The following is a 20,213-nucleotide window of genomic DNA, read 5'->3' as shown; positions in this document are numbered from 1 at the left end:
CCACTGTGCAGATGGAGGAGAAGCTGCGCGACTTCGCCCGCGCCTACGAACCTGACAGCGTGCTGCCGCTGGCCGACGGCGTGCTCAGCTTCATCCACCACCAGATCATCGAGCTGGCCCGCGACTGCCTGACCAAGTCCCGCGACGGCCTCATCACCACCGTGTACTTCTATGAGTTGCAGGAGAACTTGGAGAAGCTGCTGCAGGATGTGAGTGTGTGAGGTGGGGATGCGGGAGGGGGGAGGGGGGTTGGGAAGGGCAGGGGTGGCCTCGGTCAGGCCCGACGCCTTCCTTCACCCCACTTCCGTTCAGAGGGTGCCTACCGTGTGCCGTGGAGCTTCAGGGGTGGGAGAGAAAGACGTGGTCCCCGGTAGAAGGACGTGGCGCTCGTCCGGGTCTGACGGGGAAGGCAGGGACTTAACCAACCTCACCTCCTTCAGGTCTCTACTCAAATACCACCATCTCAGGTGCCATCTCGACCCCCTTATGTAAAATCTCAACCTCCGCCCAAACCCGCCACCCACTGTCTCTTTTAGTTTTCTCCTTAGCACTTAGCACCTTCCGTCCTCCTGTGTGTTTTTGTTTATCTTATTTCTTGTCTCACTTACTCAAATGTCATCCAAGAGTGGATGATGAGGTTGTCTGTTCACTGTCGCCTCCCTGGTGCCTGGCGGTGTCCGGCACGCAGCAGGTGATCAACAAATTTTGGTTCCGGGGCTTAATGAATGAAAGTAAACAAGATGATACCCCCATTGAACTCAATGATCGTCAGTAGTATTTATTAAGCAACTACTGTGTGCGGGAGCAGTGGGAACCCAACAGTGAACAAACTAGAGAAATATTCCTGCCCTCTTGGGGCTGATATTCTAATTATCCAGGAAACATGGAAACAGACAGATCAAGGAATTTTGTGATTTCACCTGATGCTTAGGGCTATGAAGCAAATAGAACGGGGCAATCAGATGCAGTGTCAGGGATTCCCTTGTTAGGTCCGGAAGGCCTCCCCAGAGGAGGTGACATTGAAATTGGTACAAGAATAATGAGGCAGTGACAGTTATGTTCTCATATGCCTGGGGGGAATGTGTGCTGAGCACATGCAAAGGCCCTGAGGTGAGAAGGCAGTCTGAGAAATTCTAGGAGCACAGAAGCCAAGTGACTGTACTGTCTTGAGGGAATGAAGCTGGATAAAGGCACAAAGACCAGAATATGGGGGTTCAGGCTCCAGGCTCCCACTCAGGCCTGAAGGGCAGTACACTGGCATCATTATGGGCGTCATCATCAGACCTGGTTTGCATCTGGATCCTGTCACTGGGTTCCTAGGAGTTAAGAGCATAGACTCCAAACAGCCTGGATTCGCATCCAGCTCACCACTTACTGTGGAACCTTTACCAAGTCCCTTAACCTCTCTGTGCTTCAGTCCTGCTATAAAAAGGGAATTTTTGCTCGTTCATTAATTCCACAAACATTTATTAAGCACCTATTCCGGGCCTCCCACTGGCCTAGAAGCTGGAGAATTCCCTGGAAATAAAACAAACAAAAGTTCCTGCCCTCAGGAAGCTGACATTCTAATAAGGAGAGTCAGAAGATGAATAAAAAGCTTCAGGGCTGGGACTGGGTGAGGCGAGTAGTTCATCTTTTTTCCCATCAGGATAGTCAAGTAATTATTGGCAAAATTGAAAAGTGGGCATATTAAAACTTAACATGATTTTGAGTATTTTATTTATAATCAAACCAGAATTTGTTAGAATTTTACTTTTCTGGTTTTAATCATAATGTTTTCATTAAAGCTGTTAATTGCTGGACAAACATAGAAAGATTGCCACACACTTTCTCCCTTTTGCTTCAAACCCCACGATGGCTCTGGACAGCCCTACTGGGTCATGTCCTCGCAAAATAAATTTTGTCATTTTGCTTACCGTGGATTTTTTTTGCATGCTTTTTGCAAATACTGCATTAAAATATTAGTTATCTTAGGGGCGCCTGGGTGGCTTAGTCGGTTAAGCGTTCGACTTTCGCTTAGGTCATGATCTCGCAGTTCGTGGGTTCGAGCCCCGCGTCAGGCTCTGTGCTGACTGCCAGCTCAGAGCCTGGAGCCTGTTTCAATCTGTGACTCCCTCTCTCTCTAACCCTCCCCTGCTCATGCTGTCTCTCTCTCTCTCTCTCCTAGAAATAAATAAAACATTAAAAAATATATATTAGTTATCTTGAAGACTGAGATGTTTGGCGTCAGGATGAGTGCCTCATTGCCTCACCCTGGTCTTGGCCCTGATAGGCACGATAGAAAATTAATATACTCCTAGTATATAGTATAGAAAGGGATTCATAGGGGGGCGCCTGGATGGCATAGTCGGTTAAGCGTCCGACTTTCACTTAGGTCCTGATCTCGTGGTTCATGGGTTCGAGCCCCGCGTCGGGCTCTGTGCTGACTGCCAGCTCAGAGCCTGGAGCCTGTTTCAGTCTGTGACTCCCTCTCTCTCTGACCCTCCCCTGCTCATGCTGTCTCTCTCTCTCTCTCTCCTAGAAATAAACAAAACATTAAAAAAAAAAAGAAAGGGATTCATAGGATAGAAAGCAGGAAAAGCAGAGTACAGTCATTTATGATGATTGAGAGTGCAGCTGAGAGGTGGGGTGCGATTTTAGATTGGGATCAGGGGAGACCTCTGTGAGGAGGTGATCATGGAGCAGAGGCCTGAAGGAGCAGAAGTAGGTAGCCACGCAGGGTCTGGAGGGGAGAGCACGCGCAGCAGAGGGATTCTAACTTGGCCTGGAAAATAGGCTGTTTTGAAGATGAATTGAATGAGAAAAGGTTTGAGGACAGCGCTGGCTACCATCATCGTCATTCTTTTTACCGTGTGGCCCAAGCCTCAGTTTTCTCACCCGTAAAATGGGACAACAGCACAGTGTGTACCCAGTGGGGTTGGGAGAGGTGCCTGGCTGCAGCAGGGTGCCTGCGAACGCCACCCCCGCTGTCCCCGCTGCCCCAGGCCTATGAACGCTCGGAGAGCATGGAGGTAGCCTTCGTCACTCAGCTGGTCAAGAAGCTGCTCATCATCATCTCGCGCCCCGCGAGGCTGCTGGAGTGCCTGGTGAGGGGACCGGGCATGGGGGTGGGGATGGGGGGGAGAGTGGGAGGGGGAGGGCTGGAGCCCACCCTGAGCCTGCCGCCGCCCTGCCTCAGGAATTCAACCCCGAGGAGTTCTACCACTTGCTGGAGGCGGCGGAGGGCCACGCCAAGGAAGGCCACCTTGTCAAGACTGACATCCCCCGCTACATCATCCGGCAGCTGGGCCTCACCCGTGACCCCTTTCCAGGTGCTGGCTGGTGGGCGCAGGGGGCTGGGGTGAAGCCACCTGGACCCCAGCCCCCGCTCACACTCAGTCCCTCCCTAGACGTGGTGCATCTGGAGGAACAGGACAGCGGTGGCTCTAATACACCAGAGCAGGACGACCTCTCGGAGGTAAGGCCAGGAGGGCCAGCTGTTCCGGCAGGACAGGCCAGGGCTCGTCTCCAGGCTCTCTGCCCTCAGGCCAGGTGGATCTCTTGGTCCGCCGGTCCGAGCCTCAGTTTGCCCATCTGTGAAATGGATTAATAATAGCTTTTCCTCCATGGGCCTTTTTTCACATACACATAATACACACCATGTACACATGGTACGTAAGACGTACTATTTTGACCATTCATTTTAAAATGAACAATTCAGTGGGTTTTAATGTGAGGCATCACCTGTATCTAGTTCTGGAATGTTTTCATTACCCCCAAAGGGAACCATGTACCCATTAAGCAATTACTGCCCCCTCACCCTTCCCCCTGGCCCTTGGCAACCTGAGTTCCAACTCTATAGATCTGCCCATTCTAGATGTTTCATGTCAATTTCATAGTTGGCATAAATGTATATTTCACATACATTTCTGGATATTTCATATAAACCTACTTTTACTCTGTGGCCTTTTGTGTCTGGCATAACGTTTTCAAGGTTCATCCATGTCGTAACATGAATCAGTGCTCCATCCCTTTTCATGGCTGCATAATATTCCATTGTGTCTTCCATACTTGTTTATGCTTTGTCTCTTGACGGACATCTACGTTGTTCCCATCTTTTGACTCCTGTACAAAGTGCTGCCGTGAACAACAGTTCGTACAACTCTTTCAGTTCTTGTGGGTGTTTACCCAGGTGCAGAACTGCTAGTCCTATGGGGAGTGTGAGGAGCCCGCATGGGGTTCTGAGTAGGTTGGATGTCTCTCTGTGTTAACTGCTTTGACGTAGTGAAAATTGCCGTGATCCCCCCTCTAGACCAGCCGCTCCGGGGGCTGACTGCTCTGCTGGCCACACACGCGCTTTCTCTCAACTATGCAGTGTTTTTTAAAAATTTGAAGCAAAATCTAGAAATGAGAAGATTTTGACTCAAAGCCTGGGTTTGGACCTTCTTTTGACAAATTGGAAGTTTTCGTAACACCATGGTGGAGCCAGCTGGCGCCAAGTGGGGGCTGTCTTAGGATATGGGGTACTTCCCCCCCTAGTCATGCATGGCACCCGCCCACCTGCCTGGGCCCCAAAGGCATTTTAATTTGTAATCTTTGTTTCAAGTTGTGTCTACGAATTCACACACATAACACACATACATCTTTCCTTATATATATATTGAACAGAATCTCACCATATATGCCATTTGTTTAATTTTTTGAATAGGTAATGACATCACTCAAAACTCTATAACTCTAGGGGTGCCTGGGTGGCTCAGTCAGTTAAGCATCCGACTTCGGCTCAGGTCATGATCACACAGTTTGTGGGTTTGAGCCCTGTGTCAGGCTCTGTGCTGACGGCTAGCTCAGAGCCTGGAGCCTGCTTCGGATTCTGTGTCTCCCTCTCCCTCTGACCCTCCCATGCTCACGCTGTTTCTCTCTCTCTCTCAGAAATAAATAAAACATTTTAAAACAATTTAAAAAACTCTAAAACTCTAAAAAGATATTTATCTTTAATTGTTGTTTGTAGGATTCTACCTATTCCATTCAATCAGACTTGTTAATTGAGTGATCCAGATCTTCCAACTTCCTATTCTTGCTTTCTCTCTCTCTTTTTTTGCCTAGTTACTCTAATAGTTTCTTTGTTAAATCCTTGTTTTTGGCAATTTCTTCTTACACTTCTGTCCATTTTTGTGTCAGATGTTTTTAGGCTACATTCTTAGGGGCATTCAAATTTAATATTTTCCTATCACACATTTCTGTGTAATGCGTATGGGGTAGATCTCTTTATCCCAAAGAAAAATAAACAAAATTTTCAAAAAAGGTGTACAGTGAAATATCTTACACCCACTCTTGTCCCCCCCATTGACCTATATCCCCCAAATATTAGTTTATGTATTACTGAGCACCCCCCAAATACGATTGGATAGCTCTGTTTTGCCAGAAAGCATACAGTACATATGGTTTCTTGATTTTCCCCCCACTTAATAAAATACTTAATCAGTGTACTGAGAGATTCCTCATTCTTTTTTTTTTTTAATTTTTAATGTTTATTTATTTTTGAGAGAGAGAGAGAGAGAGCACACATGTGGGGAGGGGCAGAGAGAGAGGGAGACACAGAATCTGAAGCAGGCTCTGAGCTGTCAGCATAGAGCCCGACGTAGGGCTTGAACCCATGAACCATGAGATCATGACCTGAGCCGAAGTCGGACACCCAACCGACTGAGCCACCCAGGCGCCCCAAGATTCCTCATTCTTTTCAACAGTGGCCCTGCATTCCTCTACACAGATGCCTCTCATGTGTTTATTTAACCAGTTTCCTAAAGGCAAACATACAGGTTGTTTCCAGTCTTGCAACGAGCGAGATAATACATATGTGATTTTTCACATGCGTGTCTGTAGCAATAATTCAAAAATGAAATTACTGGATCAGAGGGAAAGTGCATTTACAATTCTTTTATGTCAGAGTACCTTCCGTGGAGGCTGTACCATTTTACACACCCAGTAGGAAGGTATAAAAGTACCTGTTCCTCCACAGCTTTACCCAGAACGTGTCAGCCGTTTGGATTTTTTTTTTGGCCAATCTGCTAGGTGAAAAATTGTATCTTGGGGTAGTTATAATTTGCCCTTCTGCCACTATATGTGAGGTTCAGCATCTTTTCATATGGTTAAGAGCTCTAATTGTAGTTTGCATATCTTGTCTGTATTTTCTCTTCCATGGGTGGGTTGTTTGTTATTGATTTCTGGAAGCTCTTTGTATATGAAGGTGATTATTTCATAGGCTTCTTTCCTAGTGGAAAAAAACATTAGGAATATGGCTTCAGAGTCAGCATTGGGTTCAAGTCCTGACTTTGTTACTCCTTCATTGTGGCACTTGAGGAAGGATCCATCCACCCCCCTCCCTGTGCCTCAGATTCCTCGTGTGTAGAGTGGAATGATAAGATTCCGGTCACATGACGATGGTGGTGGTGGTCTCCACTTTCCCCCTGCAGGGTCGCAGTGCCACCACCAAGGCTAAGAAACCACCTGGAGAGAATGACTTCGAGACCATCAAGCTCATAAGCAATGGGGCCTATGGGTGAGCCACCCGGGGCTCTGGCGGGGGGAGGGTGGCGGAGGCCGGGTGTCTCGGAGGTGATGGCCGGTCCTCGCTCTCTCCCCCTGCAGCGCTGTCTACCTGGTGCGGCACCGCGAGACCAGGCAGCGCTTCGCGATGAAGAAGATCAACAAGCAGAACCTGATCTTGCGTAACCAGATCCAGCAGGCCTTCGTGGAGCGGGACATCCTCACCTTCGCCGAGAACCCGTTTGTGGTCGGCATGTTCTGCTCCTTCGAGACCCGGCGCCACCTCTGCATGGTCATGGAATATGTGGAAGGTGTGGCTGCCTGCGGGACTGAAGGGAAGATGGGGGGATGTGCGCTGGTCACGCTTGCTCAGTGGCTGAGACTCAGTTACCTAATTGACTATCCACGTGTATGTTTATCTACCTATTTAGCTATCCAGCCATTGATTATCCATCTCATCTATTTATATATATCTAGCCATCTAGTGGTTTATCCATCTGTTTTCATTTCATTTAGTGTAGGTACATCCATCCAGTTACCTATCCATCCATCTATCCTCTCTTCATTTGCTAATCCATCAGGTTTTCCATCCATGCATCCATGTACCATCTCTTCATCCACTACCCATCCATCTATCCATCCATCCACTCATATATCCATTTATCTATCCATCCATCCATCCATCCACCTATCCAATCTGTCCATCTGTCCATCTATCCATCTATCCATCCACCCATCCACTCATCTATCCATTTATCTATCCATCCATCCATCCATCCATCCATCCATCCATCCATCCATCCATCCATCTGTCCATCCATCCATCCACTCATCTATCCATTTATCTGTCTATCCATCCATCCACCCATCCATCCATCCACCTATCTGTCCATCCCTCTGTCCATCCATCCATCCATCCATCCACTCATCTATCCATCCGTCCATCTGTCTGTCCGTCCATCCATCCATCCATCTGTCTGCCCGCCCACCCATCCATCCATCCATCCATCCATCCATCCATCCATCCATCCATCCATCCAATCTATCCATCCATCTATCCATCCATCCACCCATCTATACAGCTATCTATCCATCCATCCATCCGTCCGTCCATCCCATTCATACACCCATTTTGTTATCCATCTGTTTGTCTATCCATATACCTGTTGTCCATTATATCTATTTTAAGAAATTAATAGAGTTCATTTTTTAGAGAATATTAGCTTTACAGAAAAATTGACTGGAAAGTACACTGAGTTCCCACATAACCCCCTTCCCTCACAGTTTCCTCTATGATTTACATGTTCTACTCTCCTGTGGCACATTTGTTACAATTGAACCAATATGGATTCATGACTATTAACAAAGTCCCTAATTCATACTAGGGTTCACTCTTTGCCTTGCACATGTATTTTCATGTATCCATCTTTTTATATATCTAGCCATTCATTCACCCATCCATCTATTCACCTACCATTTATCCAACACTCATTCATACACCAATACTTATGTGTCTATTAACCCATCATCCATCCATCTATTTACTATCTACATTTTTATTGATCCATCCACAACTCTATTCTAGCAACCATCTTATCCTAACTGGCTATCTCCTTCCATTCTTCCACAATTTATCCATCCGTTTATCCACCCATCTATTTACTCTCTGTCCACCCAACCACCAATGTATTTTTTATCTGTTTATCCCATCCATCCCTGTTTATATTCACCCAAATATTAATTCATCCATTGCCTGAAACACACATACCGTGGTTATTAGACACATACATGGTCTCATGGAGCTACACTGTGCTGGCCCCAAGCCTTAGTCAACCATCCATTCACCCAACAGATGTCCCCGCTTCATTTTCCTCATGTCACATGCTGCACTAGGTGCTGGTGGCACATTGGGGACCCAGACAGACACACCTCTCCCCCATGGAGGTTACATTCTGGTCTTTGCAGATGGACAATAAACAAGCAAAACATGACAGAGGAGACCAGGTGATTTCGTATAGCGAGGATGGCATCAAGGACCATAAGGCTCAAAGACGCAAGAGCCTCTCTGAGGCCTGCACTGTGCCCTAGAAGAGGAAACCCAAGCACAGAGTCTCTTACGTGAGAAGGTGTCTGGATTTGGAGGAGCAGTGAGGTGGTCAGTGAAGTGGAGTCAAGTGCGCAAGCCACAGGGAGAGGAGCCAGCAGGGTCTTGCAGAGCCCAAATGGCACTGGATTCTATTGCAAGTGCAATAGGCATCGGCTACAAGGTCTTAAGCAGAGCTGACATGATCTGATTTATGTTTTAAGACTCTCCATGTAGCTGCTGCAGTGAGAGCAGAGCTAAGGAGACCGAGATGGAGCTGACTGTACAAGTTTAAGGTCATGTGCCACCTGAGTGTGGTCCTGCCCCAAAGTCTAGGTTGAACGTCAGTCCAGCTTGGTTCTCAGCACAAGTGTGTGTCCGGATTCACTGGGGTTGTGGCCAAATGCAGATCCCTGGGGCCCAGCCTCAGGGAGTCTGATTTGTCAGCTTCTGACACCCAGCTAAATCTTGTTCAAGCTGAAAGAAAGAAAGAGAGAAAGAGAGAAAGAAAGAGAGAAAGAAAGAAAGAAAGAAGGAAGGAAGGAAGGAAGGAAGGAAGGAAGGAAGGAAGGAAGGAAAAAAGGAAGGAAGTTGTTGACTTGTAATTTAAAAAAAATGCCACCTTTAGGAACGGCTGTATCTGGGTGCCCAAACCATGGCATCAGGAGTCTTTTCATCTCTTAACTGAGTGCTCCCATGTGTAAACTTCCCTGTAGACAGGCTCTGAGAGAGCAAAGTGGCTATCCACCAGATCCCAGTTTACATCCTGTGAGTTCGGAGGTCTTTGTGAAAATAGGAGGGAAAGGCTGAGGGCTGACTCCCTGAAGAACTTGGGCTCCACACTGGTCCAGCTGCCGCACCTGGAAGAAACCTGGCCTTTGTAAGATGAAGGAGGAATGGATCTTAGGAGACCAAAATACGAATGCTGTGTACAGTCAATCTGGCGGGGACCAGGAACCTACATTTTAAGGCCCCAGACCCTCACGATTCAGACTCCAGGAAATTAAGAGCCATACGCTTCCAGATTCAGTCAATAAGCAGGCAGGCTTGGGGTGCCTGGCTGGCTCAGCTGGAAGAGTATGTGACCTCTGATCTCAGGGTCAGGAGTTCGAGCCCCGTGTTGGGTGTAGAAATTACTTAAAAATAAAATCTTCCAAAAGAAAAAAGAAAAAAAGCAGCCAGGCGTCTGTCCTGACCAGATCTCACCTCCACCATCGCCTCCTTGCACAACCCAACCTCTCTCTGAGTCTCGGTCTCCTCCTGTGTGAAACTAGGAGATCATAGTAACTTTGGAGGATGGCTAAGAGGAGGAGAGAAGCCTGGTAGACGGCACCCCACCATGTGATCTGGGGACAGCCAGGCCCCTCTCTGAGCCTCAGTCTTTCTTAGCTGTGAAATGGGAGCCCTGTGAGGGGAGGACTTGGTGCTTACCGTGCACGTTGAGGGCTCAGCTCTAGGCTGAGGGTGCCTCCCTCCTCACACGGGCCAACCCCTTCCCCTACAGGCGGGGACTGCGCCACCCTGCTGAAGAACATCGGGGCACTGCCCGTGGAGATGGCGCGCATGTACTTCGCCGAGACGGTGCTGGCACTGGAATATTTGCACAACTACGGCATCGTGCACCGCGACCTCAAGCCTGACAAGTGAGCCTTGCTTGGCCTTTCCCATCGCTTCCTCCCTGCCCCTCGGGAAGCCCCGGTGTGGGAGGGCCAGGAGTGGACACGGGCCTCACCTCTGAGACCCCACCCCCCCTCCCCCCACCCACTGCAGCCTACTCATCACTTCTATGGGACACATCAAGCTCACGGATTTTGGCCTCTCCAAGATGGGGCTCATGAGCCTCACCACCAACCTGTATGAAGGCCACATTGAGAAGGACGCCCGGGAATTCCTGGACAAACAGGTGTGTGTGCGGGCATGGGGGTCACCGTGGGTGGCGTGACCCGACAGCACTGCGGGGCCCAGGGCCTGGTGGGGGGCTCGGCTCTCCCTCGAGGCCCCTCCTGTGGCCGGGGCGCAGGCTGACGCCCTGCCCCCAGGTGTGTGGGACCCCAGAGTACATCGCACCCGAGGTCATCCTGCGCCAGGGCTACGGCAAGCCGGTGGACTGGTGGGCCATGGGCATCATTCTCTATGAGTTCCTGGTGGGCTGCGTACCCTTCTTTGGAGACACCCCCGAAGAACTCTTTGGACAGGTCATCAGCGGTGCGTGCCTCCGGGGTGGGCAGGCGGTGGGGGGGGGGTGTCATGGGCCAGCCCAAGACCTTGTAGACTCCAGAAGCGACCCCCAGCCCCGCCTTTTCTGCAGATGACATCCTGTGGCCGGAGGGGGACGAGGCTCTGCCCTCAGATGCCCAGCTCCTGATATCCAGCCTCCTGCAGACCAACCCCCTGGTCCGGCTTGGGGCAGGTGAGGGGTCTGCTTTCCAGAGAAACTGAGGGCTGGGGGCCACGGTCAGGGAGCAGGACTCCCAGGGCTGTCTGCTGGGCCGGCCTTCAGCCCCTCTGGACTCCCTCCCTCCCTACTCCCCGTGCTCCCTTCCCAGGCGGTGCCTTTGAGGTGAAGCAGCACAGTTTCTTTCGAGACCTGGACTGGACAGGACTGCTGAGGCAGAAGGCCGAGTTCATCCCGCACCTGGAGTCCGAGGACGACACCAGCTACTTCGACAGTGAGCAGGGGGGCGCCTGGGTGGCTTAGTCAGTTAAGCATCCGACTTTCGCTTGGGTCATGATCTCGCGGTTCGTGGGTTCGAGCCCCGCGTCGGGCTCTGTGCTGACTGCCAGCTCAGAGCCTGGAGCCTGTTTCAGAGTCTGTGACTCCCTCTCTCTCTGACCCTCCCCTGCTCACGCTGTCTCTCTCTCCTAGAAATAAATAAAACATTAAAAAAAAAAAAAGACAGTGAGCAGGGACAGGGGGCAGGATCCGGGGAGAGGGCCTGGGCTGGGACCTCAGCTGGGTAGAGGACCTCCCGGAGGAGAGGGGCTGAGGTTGTGGTGGGGGTGGGGATTGCTGGGAGGCGTGGCCTGGCGTAGAGGCGGGGCTCAGCCTGAGAAGAGGGTAAGAAAAGAGGCCGGGGTAGGACTGGAGCCTGGACTGGGCGGAGTTCTCAAGTCGGGCCTGCTCCCGGGCCTGGTCCAGTGGGCGGTGCTAGGACCCGGAATGAGGCAGGGCCTGGGCTGGCCCGGGGCGGAGTCGGGGTTGAAGGTGGCATCTGGAGGTGTGGCTTCTCTGGAGCCTCGGAGGGTGGGGCTGGGACCCACTTGGGGGAGGGGCCTGAGTCCGAGCCGAGAAAGGGGCGGGGCCCCGCAGGCCCGTTCCCGCGGGGGGTGGGATCTGAGGAGTGGACCCTTGCCTGCGGTTATGGCCCACCCCCCAATCCTCAGCCCGCTCAGACAGGTATCATCACGTGAACTCCTATGATGAGGATGACACCACGGAAGAGGAGCCCGTCGAAATTCGCCAGTTCTCGTCCTGCTCGCCGCGCTTCAGCAAGGTGGGCTGGGAGTGGGTGAGGCCCGGAGGGGCCGGGGGCCGGGGGCCCCAGGTCTCGAGCCGGGGAAGCTACTGGGGGGCTAAGAGCTCCGGGAGTGACAAGGCTTTCCGTGGAGGCAGCATGGGGGTCTTGGGACTGCCCTGTGGCCTCCAGTAGAATCTAACGGGAACCAAAAGAGGCCCACGGTGGGGCCGGGCTAGTTCTGAATGGGGCGGGATCAGGACCTGGGGCCAGAGAGAATGAGCAGTGGGGACCGGGGCAAGGCTGAGCACGATCTCGCTTTGAGAGCAGAGTGTAAGGGGGTGCAGGCCTAGCCTGGGCGAGAGTAGACTTCGCTGGGTGAAGCCTGGGGAACGGGGGGGCAAGCAGAAGAGCATATTCTTGAGGGCATGGGCCGGGCAGGGCCTAACCGGAGTGGGGCCTGAGTTGAAGAATTGTAGGTGGTTGGGGTACTTCCCAGAATTGGGCGGAGCCCGGCCTTGGGAAGGTGGAGCGTAGTTCGGGCGGGTCCAGGAGCGGGAAGCGGATTGGTCCGAGAGCGAAGGCGGGACCTGGAGCCGGGCTTGCCTCCCACCACCACGCGCCCGCCCTTTCAGGTGTACAGCAGTATGGAGCAACTGTCGCAGCACGAGCCCAAGACCCCCGTGGCGGCAGCGGGGCCCGGCAAGCGGGAGCCCAGCGCTAAGGGCCCAGAGGACAAGGCGGCCGGCAAGCGGGAGGGCCTGGGAGGCCTGACCCTGCGCGAGAAGACCTGGAGAGGGGGCTCCCCGGAGATGTAAGCAGGGACAAGAACGGGTCTGGGGGCGGGGCCCCAAGGGGCGTGTCTCCTCTGACCCTACACCCCTTCCAGCAGCAAGCGTTTCTCTGCTTCGGAGGCCAGCTTCCTGGAAGGCGAGGCCAGTCCCCCGCTGGGCGCGCGCCGCCGTTTCTCTGCGCTGCTAGAGCCCAGCCGCTTCAGCGCCCCTCAAGAGGACGAGGATGAGGCCCGGTTGCGCAGGCCTCCCCGGCCCAGCTCCGACCCCCCAGTCTCGCTGGAAGCGCGGGCCCCCAAAGAGGCAGCTCAAGGGGATGGCACCCCCAGCGCTGGGGACCCCGAGGCCAGTGAGTGCCCCCTTCCGCTGCCTTCCCCAATTCCCCAGTGACCATATATGGAGCATTCAATGGGCGTGGTGCTGTTTGTGCAAGATCTCACCCACTCTTCACACTCTAACCTGGGATTCTCATCAATATGGGGAACACCTCGTGTTCCATTCTCAGTCAACAAACCTATTTGAGCACTTCTCTGTATCAGGAGCTGTGCTAAATGGATATGTTACCTGCTTTCATGAAACTCACAAGTAAGAGATAGAAGCGGGAAGAGCACTTTGGGCAGAGGGAACGGCATGCAGAAGTCCTGGCCTTGGACTGACCCCTAACCCACCTGTTCTGTTGCAGCTGACCGCCCACGCCCAGGTGACCTCTGTCCACCCTCGAAGGATGGGGACTCATCAGGCCCTAGGGCCACAAATGACCTGGTTCTGCGCCGGGCGCGGCACCAGCAGCTGTCAGGAGACCCTGCAGTAGAGAAGAGACCTTCTCGAACTGGGGGCAAAGTCATCAAGTCGGCCTCTGCCACTGCTTTGTCCGTCATGATTCCTGCAGGTGACCCTGAGTTCCACATATCAGGGGAGGGGCTGTCTCCATTTGTGCCAGGATAGGCCAATGAAAACACTGTATTTCCCCTGTCCACAATGATTGGCTCTGGGATGGACCAATGAGAACCCCAGGTCTTTGACTTGGGAGAAAGCAGATACAGGGAGAGATGTGTCTTGTTGCCCCCGATCTCTGACAATGGCTCTGTGTCTGCAGTGGAGCCCCATGGAAGCTCACCCCTGGCCAGCCCCATGTCGCCACGATCTCTCTCCTCTAACCCATCCTCACGGGACTCCTCACCCAGCCGGGACTACTCGCCGGCCGTTAGTGGGCTCCGCTCCCCCATCACCATCCAACGCTCTGGCAAGAAGTACGGCTTCACACTGCGTGCCATTCGCGTCTACATGGGAGACTCGGATGTCTACAGCGTCCATCACATTGTCTGGGTGAGCACTCATGCTTGGAGTCTATGTCCCAAGGTGAGGGGTGGGTGGGTAGAGAGAAGTGTCCCCCCTCCTCCGGGATGAGGGACAGCTCAGACTGTAGAAACAGGTAGCCTGGTAGAGCCTCTGTGACCAGTACTCTCACTTCCCTTTCTGAGCCTCAGTTTCTTCATCTGTAAATTGGGAAGAATAATTCCTATTTCATAAGGTGTTTTGAGGATTGTTGTGCACGCAGAGTTAGGTGTCTGGTACAGAGGTTCAGAGAACTTTCTTTGTGACCAATCTTGTGACTCTACCCCTGTGGGGTGTCCTGTGCCCAGCACGTGGAGGAGGGGGGCCCAGCCCAGGAAGCAGGGCTTTGTGCTGGTGACCTCATCACCCACGTGAACGGAGAGCCTGTGCATGGCATGGTGCATCCTGAGGTGGTCGAGCTGATCCTTAAGGTGAGTGCAAGGGAAGGAGCACCCTGCCGGGAAGGTTGGGGAAGGTTCGAGAGATCCTGGGGATCTGGAGCTGCCTGAGCAGCCTCCAGCACAGCACTTCCCCCTTTCGAATCCCTAGAGTGGCAATAAGGTAGCCGTGACTACAACACCCTTCGAAAATACCTCCATTCGCATTGGCCCTGCACGGCGCAGCAGCTACAAAGCCAAAATGGCCAGGAGGAACAAGCGGCCCTCTGCCAAGGAGGGCCAGGAGAGGTGAGTGGGGCCAAATGCAGTGGGCAGGTCTCTAAACAGCAGGCCAAGGAAACACGTGCGTCCACGAGCAGTGGGCGGGGCTACGGTGGGAGGTGGTGAGGACCTGAGAAGGGAAGTGCCCAGGAAAAGTGGCCGGTCAAGGCCATGGATCAAACACAAGAAGGCAGAGAAAGAAGAGCTGGGAAAGTGGGAGAAGCCAGGAAAGGAAGCTGTGCCAGGTTTCTAGGCTGGGAAGAAAACCTGTGGGGGTGTCTTGGAAGGTGGGCAGCGCCAACACTTGTCAACTAAAGAGGGTACTGTCTAGAAGATGGTCCTGACGGCTGGGAGGGCTAGAAGAAGAGATTTCTAGGTGAAACGAGCACGCTAGGCAAGACTGGGCCAATTGAAGTAATTTCTTCCTTTATCGGTGGGAGGAGCTAGGAGAGGCGGGTGGGGCCAGGAGAGTGTTGTGTTTTGATCAGTGGGTTTGTCCGGGACGGGTCGTTGAGGGGGGATTCGAGTGAAGAGCCAGACAAAATTGAGTCCGGTGAATTTCTTCCAGCCCTGTGAGGAGGGGTGTAGCTGGAGACGGAGGAGCTATGGAGGTGGGCGGGGCCAGAAAAAAATCGGTTTTGATGAGTGGTTTTCCAGCTTGGGATGGGAGCGTCCTGGAAGGAATGGGTGGAGCCTGAGGTGGGAGGAGCCAAACAGGACTGGCGGTTAGAGAGGTTCTTTTGGTTTTGATAGGTGGGTTCAGGCCGGAAAGGGAGGGGCCAGGAAGGGTGGGCGGTCCCCAGAGGCGATGGTGCGGCCCTAAAGTGGGAGAAGCCTGGAGTTCTGGGATTCGGTGAAGGGTAGGTGGCCCCCTCTTTGTCCCCCAGCAAGAAGCGCAGCTCCCTCTTCCGCAAGATCACAAAGCAGTCAAACCTGCTGCACACTAGCCGCTCGCTGTCGTCGCTGAATCGGTCGCTATCGTCGAGCGACAGCCTCCCGGGCTCGCCCACGCACGGGCTGCCTGCTCGCTCGCCTACCCACAGCTACCGCTCCACGCCCGACTCCGCCTACCTAGGTACGCTCTGCGCCTGCGCGCGGCGGGCCAGGCGGCAAAGGGTGGCGGGGCTGTGCCCTGGCGGTGCCTTCGCGCGCTACAGCCCCTCTCCCCCGTCCCCAGGCGCCTCCTCCCAGAGCAGCTCGCCGGCCTCGAGCACGCCCAACTCGCCAGCGTCGTCGGCGTCGCACCACATCCGACCCAGCACGCTGCACGGCCTGTCGCCGAAATTGCACCGGCAGTACCGCTCCGCCCGCTGCAAGTCGGCCGGCAACATCCCGCTGTCGCCGCTGGCGCACACGCCGTCCCCGACACAGGCGTCGCCGCCGCCGCTGCCGGGCCACACGGTGGGCAGCTCGCACACGACGCAGAGCTTCCCTGCGAAGCTGCACTCGTCGCCGCCGGTGGTGCGGCCGCGCCCCAAGAGTGCGGAGCCCCCGCGCTCGCCTCTCCTCAAACGCGTGCAGTCGGCGGAGAAGCTGGGAGCCTCGCTGGGCGCCGACAAGAAGGGCGCACTGCGCAAACACAGCCTAGAGGTGGGCCACCCGGATTTCCGCAAGGACTTTCATGGCGAGCTGGCGCTACATAGCCTCGCCGAATCTGACGGCGAGACGCCCCCTGTCGAAGGTCCTGGCGCACCCAGGCAGGTCGCCGTTCGTCGCCTGGGCCGCCAGGAGTCGCCCCTGAGCTTGGGCGCGGACCCGCTGCTGCCCGAAGGCGCCCCCCGGCCGCCGGCGTCCAGTAAGGAGAAGGAGTCCCCGGGGGGTGCCGAGGCCTGCACCCCACCCCGTGCGACGACCCCCGGGGGCCGGACCCTGGAGCGGGATGCCAGCGGCACACGGCACCAGAGCGTGCAGACAGAGGATGGAGCTGGTGGGGCGGCCAGGGCTGTGGCAAAGGCCGCGCTGAGCCCGGTGCAGGAGCACGAGACCGGCAGGCGCAGCAGCTCGGGTGAGGCGGGCACCCCCCCGGTGCCAATTGTTGTGGAGCCTATGCGTCCCGGGGCCAAGGCCGGGACGCCCCAGCCTCCTGGCGCAGACTCCAAGGGGTTGCAGGAATCGGCTCCCCTGGCACGTCTTGCACCTGAGGCCCCCCGGGGCCGGGAGTGCTGGGTGCTGGAGGTGGTGGAGGAGCGGACCACGCTGAGCGGGCCTCGCTCCAAGCCCACCTCCCCCAAACTCTCTCCAGATCCCCAGACCCCCTCTGTAGCCTCCACAAAGAATGTGCCCAGCAGTGCAGGGCCCCCAGCCCCGCCCGCTTCCCTCCTGGTCCCAGCCACCAAGCCTGAGGTGGGGCTGACCTCGCGGTGCCCTGCGGAAGCTATACCCCCAGCAGGCCTGACTAAAAAAGGTGCACCCTGCCCCACGCCTCCAGGCCCATAGCCCAGGCGGCCACTGGCTCTGCTCTGTACAGCCACCTGTATACATATGTACACATATAAATAAAGTGTGTCTGTGCTGTGTGAGCTTTCTGGGGCTCACCCCACCTCCCCTGGCGGGGCATCGCATCGTGTTTTAGCCCCCTTGCCTGTGTGCGTCTTCAGGGGTGGAACGCCAGGCCTGGTTACCAAAGAGAGGAGAGGTGAGCCCTCGGTGGACCCTTCCTCGTGGTCCCACTCTGGGTCTCACTTATGCGCCAGCTGTCCCTAGGCCTTCAGGGAAAGAAGGGCTGCAATGCTGCTTGGAGGCCCAGCGTCCACTGGAAGACAAAAAAAAAGTTAACAGCCCCATCCACCAGTTTCTTTTTATTTCTCAACAGTCTTGAGTCAGGCATTGTGATTCTGGTTTTGCAGATGAGTGGATGGAGTCCAAGGTTAAGGCACATAATAAAGTTAGGAAGGCATTGAACTGGGGTTCAGACTCAGGTCCCAACTGGGACCTGAGCCTTAGCTCTTACAGGCTATACTGGGCTTCCTGGAGAGAAGGTTCTTTTCCTGCTGCAAGGCTGGAAGGCCTTCACCAGAGGCTGGAAGGCCTTCCAGAGGGCCGGCAGCTGGGCACACAGTGTGCCCCCACCCCGGTGCTCCTCTCTGAGGTTCCGATTCATGTCACCCACGCAGGCCCAGGGCCCCTTTGGGGCTACACACCACTTGGAGTGGTCTTCTGTGGCATTGAAGGCTGGCCCGGCTGGCCCAGGGAAAGCTATCTGAGTCACGTCCAGCACGTGCTGGACCCTGGAGCAGTTGGAGGCGAGGATGCCACGGGAGTTTTGCCAGAATTGGACCTGCAGCTCACTGCCAAGGGCTTCTGCCAACCAGCCAGAGTACAGGTCTGTGGAGGATGGAAAAAGGGAACGGACAGGGTCAGGGTCATTGCTAGGGCCGACCTCCCCTCTCTGAGCTCGGTTTCCTCAGTTGTCAACTCCTGGAAACCCAGGGAATGATAACATTAAAAGTAATAGACCTTTCCAAATGCTTTATGTGCATCACTTCATTTGTAACAGTCCTTTAAAGGAGATACCAGTATCACCACTTCTCAGATGGGTTAAACTGAGGCTCTGGTTAAATCCCACATCACATAGCCTGAAACCAATACGTGAACCCAGTTCTGCTGGTTGTCTACCAACATTTGATGGTGGGTCCAGAAGAGTCCTAGTCCCTACTCCTGACCTGCCCTAAGCCATGGACACGTTAGACACCCCCTCTGCAGAAAAAGAGTTTTGCAACTCAGGACTCACCATCTCCAAATTTTCCAAATTTGGCAAAGCTCTGGAAGCTGTCCCCTGCCTTGGACGTGAGTGTTACACTGCTGTTCCAGGGGCCGTGGAGAACATGCTGGCCACTGACCACCTTCTCCAGGCTGGGGACTTTCTGAGCGAAAGCCTCATCTAGCTTGTGGTCATACACTAGGGGGTAGGTGTAGGCCAGCTGTCCGCCTGGAGGGCAAAGGTGGAGAACATGAGGGACTATTGCACATTCCAGCCTGGGAATCAGACCTCCCTGATTTCCTCTTGCCTCCCTGTCTGCACTCACCAATCTTCGAGAATTCAGTGAGGGGAAAAGACACACAGAGCAGGGTCTGCCCATAGTTTTGGGCGTTAGAAGGCCAGCTGTATGCAGCAGAGAAGGAAGGTGGAGGGAAGCGTGGTACGCTGTGGATCAGCCAGAAGCCTCCTTCTTGATCCAGGAGCAGCACACCTGAACCAGAAGACATGGGGTCAGGAGGACTGTTTAAGGCCTCCGGACAAGCACATATACCATCAGGAACAGCCTCGGTTTTTGGGGGGCCTGGAAAAGGTGTGCACAGGGTCGAGATCACTGCTGAGCTAGCTCACTTTCCGCAGCTATTCTCATAGTCAAAAGGAAAGACCATGTAATGTAAAATGAGGAAGCAAACGTCCAAGTCTGATAGAGCATCCTCCCCCCCGCTACCCCCCCCCCCTCTGGTTAGGTTATGGGTTAGCTGGGGGAAAATGCATGGAAACCAGAGCTCTTCCCCAGCCCCAATGCGGGCCTCACCCTTCGTGTGTCCCCGGCTGGAAAAGTGCTGACCCCTACTGGAGTTAGGTGGCTGGTCGTTGTATAGCAAGAAGGCGAGCTGGGGGAGATGGATGGAGCAACGTGAAGTTTCTCCCCCAGGCCGGGCCCCAGAGTCCCATCCCAGGTTCAGCCCAGGCGCCCCTTCACCTGGCTGGTGTTCCGGTACAGCGGCTGCAGGCTGCGGCCCACGGCCCCTGCCGAACTGTTGATGGACCCCGCGCCGTCGCGCCAGCCCCCTGAGTCCTTATCCATGTACTTGTATCGCAATCCTCTCTGCGCCGCATCCCCGGGCCCGCTCTCGGCCGGCAGCTTGTAGACGACGAACCTTGAAGTTGAGGAATGGACAGAAATGGAAGGAGGGGGAAGAGAGGGAACTCCAGGCTTCACCCAGGTGTGCAGCAACCCCCAGGCCAACACAGGAGATGGTCGGCGCCTGCGCACTCGTACCAGTCCACAGGCTGCCCCGAGTCCCCGTAGCAGGTTAGGGTCCTTACAGGGACCCACAGCAGCGCGGCCAGAAGCAGATAGCTCAGCGTGGTCATGGCGATTGCCTGGGTCGAGGAATCTGTGTTTGGACCGCGGGGCATCAGGTCACGAGCTCAGCCGGGCCGGTCCCTAGGCAAATTTCACTTCCCCAAACCGCCTGGGAACCCCAGCCGGGACCTCACGAGGATGGAGACTCCGCCCACCAAATAAGAAGCAGAGATTTGAAAGTCAATTAGGGGCGCTCTGGGGGCGGGGCTTCCTTTCCGAAGGTCACTCCCCTCAGGCGCCACTTGCAGCTTCCCGCTTCCGGCGCACTCAACCCGCGATGCGCTCCCCACTGCCTTCTC

General features: G+C 54.5%; 2 protein-coding genes across 2 annotated transcripts in view; one reads left to right on the top strand and one right to left on the bottom strand.

The window, feature by feature from the left end:
• MAST1 (microtubule associated serine/threonine kinase 1) overlaps positions 1–18,315 on the top strand; it is a 25,732-nt gene extending 7,417 nt beyond the window's left edge. The window contains exons 9-28 of the mRNA XM_077767962.1: positions 1–209; positions 2,985–3,086; positions 3,179–3,311; positions 3,390–3,457; positions 6,453–6,538; positions 6,628–6,836; positions 10,113–10,251; positions 10,379–10,511; positions 10,648–10,813; positions 10,917–11,018; positions 11,155–11,277; positions 11,993–12,102; positions 12,699–12,877; positions 12,953–13,203; positions 13,537–13,743; positions 13,951–14,180; positions 14,498–14,620; positions 14,739–14,875; positions 15,736–15,923; positions 16,026–18,315. Of these exons, the coding sequence (XP_077624088.1) occupies positions 1–209; positions 2,985–3,086; positions 3,179–3,311; positions 3,390–3,457; positions 6,453–6,538; positions 6,628–6,836; positions 10,113–10,251; positions 10,379–10,511; positions 10,648–10,813; positions 10,917–11,018; positions 11,155–11,277; positions 11,993–12,102; positions 12,699–12,877; positions 12,953–13,203; positions 13,537–13,743; positions 13,951–14,180; positions 14,498–14,620; positions 14,739–14,875; positions 15,736–15,923; positions 16,026–17,284 (4,154 nt within the window). The 3' untranslated portion in view covers positions 17,285–18,315. The remainder of the gene's footprint in view (positions 210–2,984; positions 3,087–3,178; positions 3,312–3,389; positions 3,458–6,452; positions 6,539–6,627; positions 6,837–10,112; positions 10,252–10,378; positions 10,512–10,647; positions 10,814–10,916; positions 11,019–11,154; positions 11,278–11,992; positions 12,103–12,698; positions 12,878–12,952; positions 13,204–13,536; positions 13,744–13,950; positions 14,181–14,497; positions 14,621–14,738; positions 14,876–15,735; positions 15,924–16,025) is intronic.
• DNASE2 (deoxyribonuclease 2, lysosomal) lies at positions 17,632–20,170 on the bottom strand. Its single transcript, XM_077767861.1, has 6 exons — positions 19,828–20,170; positions 19,528–19,705; positions 19,360–19,438; positions 18,874–19,038; positions 18,579–18,776; positions 17,632–18,172 (listed from the first exon to the last, which is right to left on the bottom strand). The coding sequence occupies exons 1-6, from the start codon at positions 19,965–19,967 to the stop codon at positions 17,802–17,804; spliced, it is 1,131 nt and encodes a 376-aa protein (XP_077623987.1). The 5' UTR covers positions 19,968–20,170; the 3' UTR covers positions 17,632–17,801.
• Positions 20,171–20,213: the final 43 nt, after the last annotated feature.

The sequence above is a fragment of the Crocuta crocuta genome, unplaced genomic scaffold (genome assembly GCF_008692635.1).
Source record: "Crocuta crocuta isolate KB4526 unplaced genomic scaffold, BGI_CrCroc_1.0 scaffold115, whole genome shotgun sequence".
Classification (NCBI taxonomy): Eukaryota; Metazoa; Chordata; class Mammalia; order Carnivora; family Hyaenidae; genus Crocuta; species Crocuta crocuta.
Note: the sequence above shows the minus strand (reverse complement) of the source record. Positions and strands in the feature narration are given on the sequence as shown.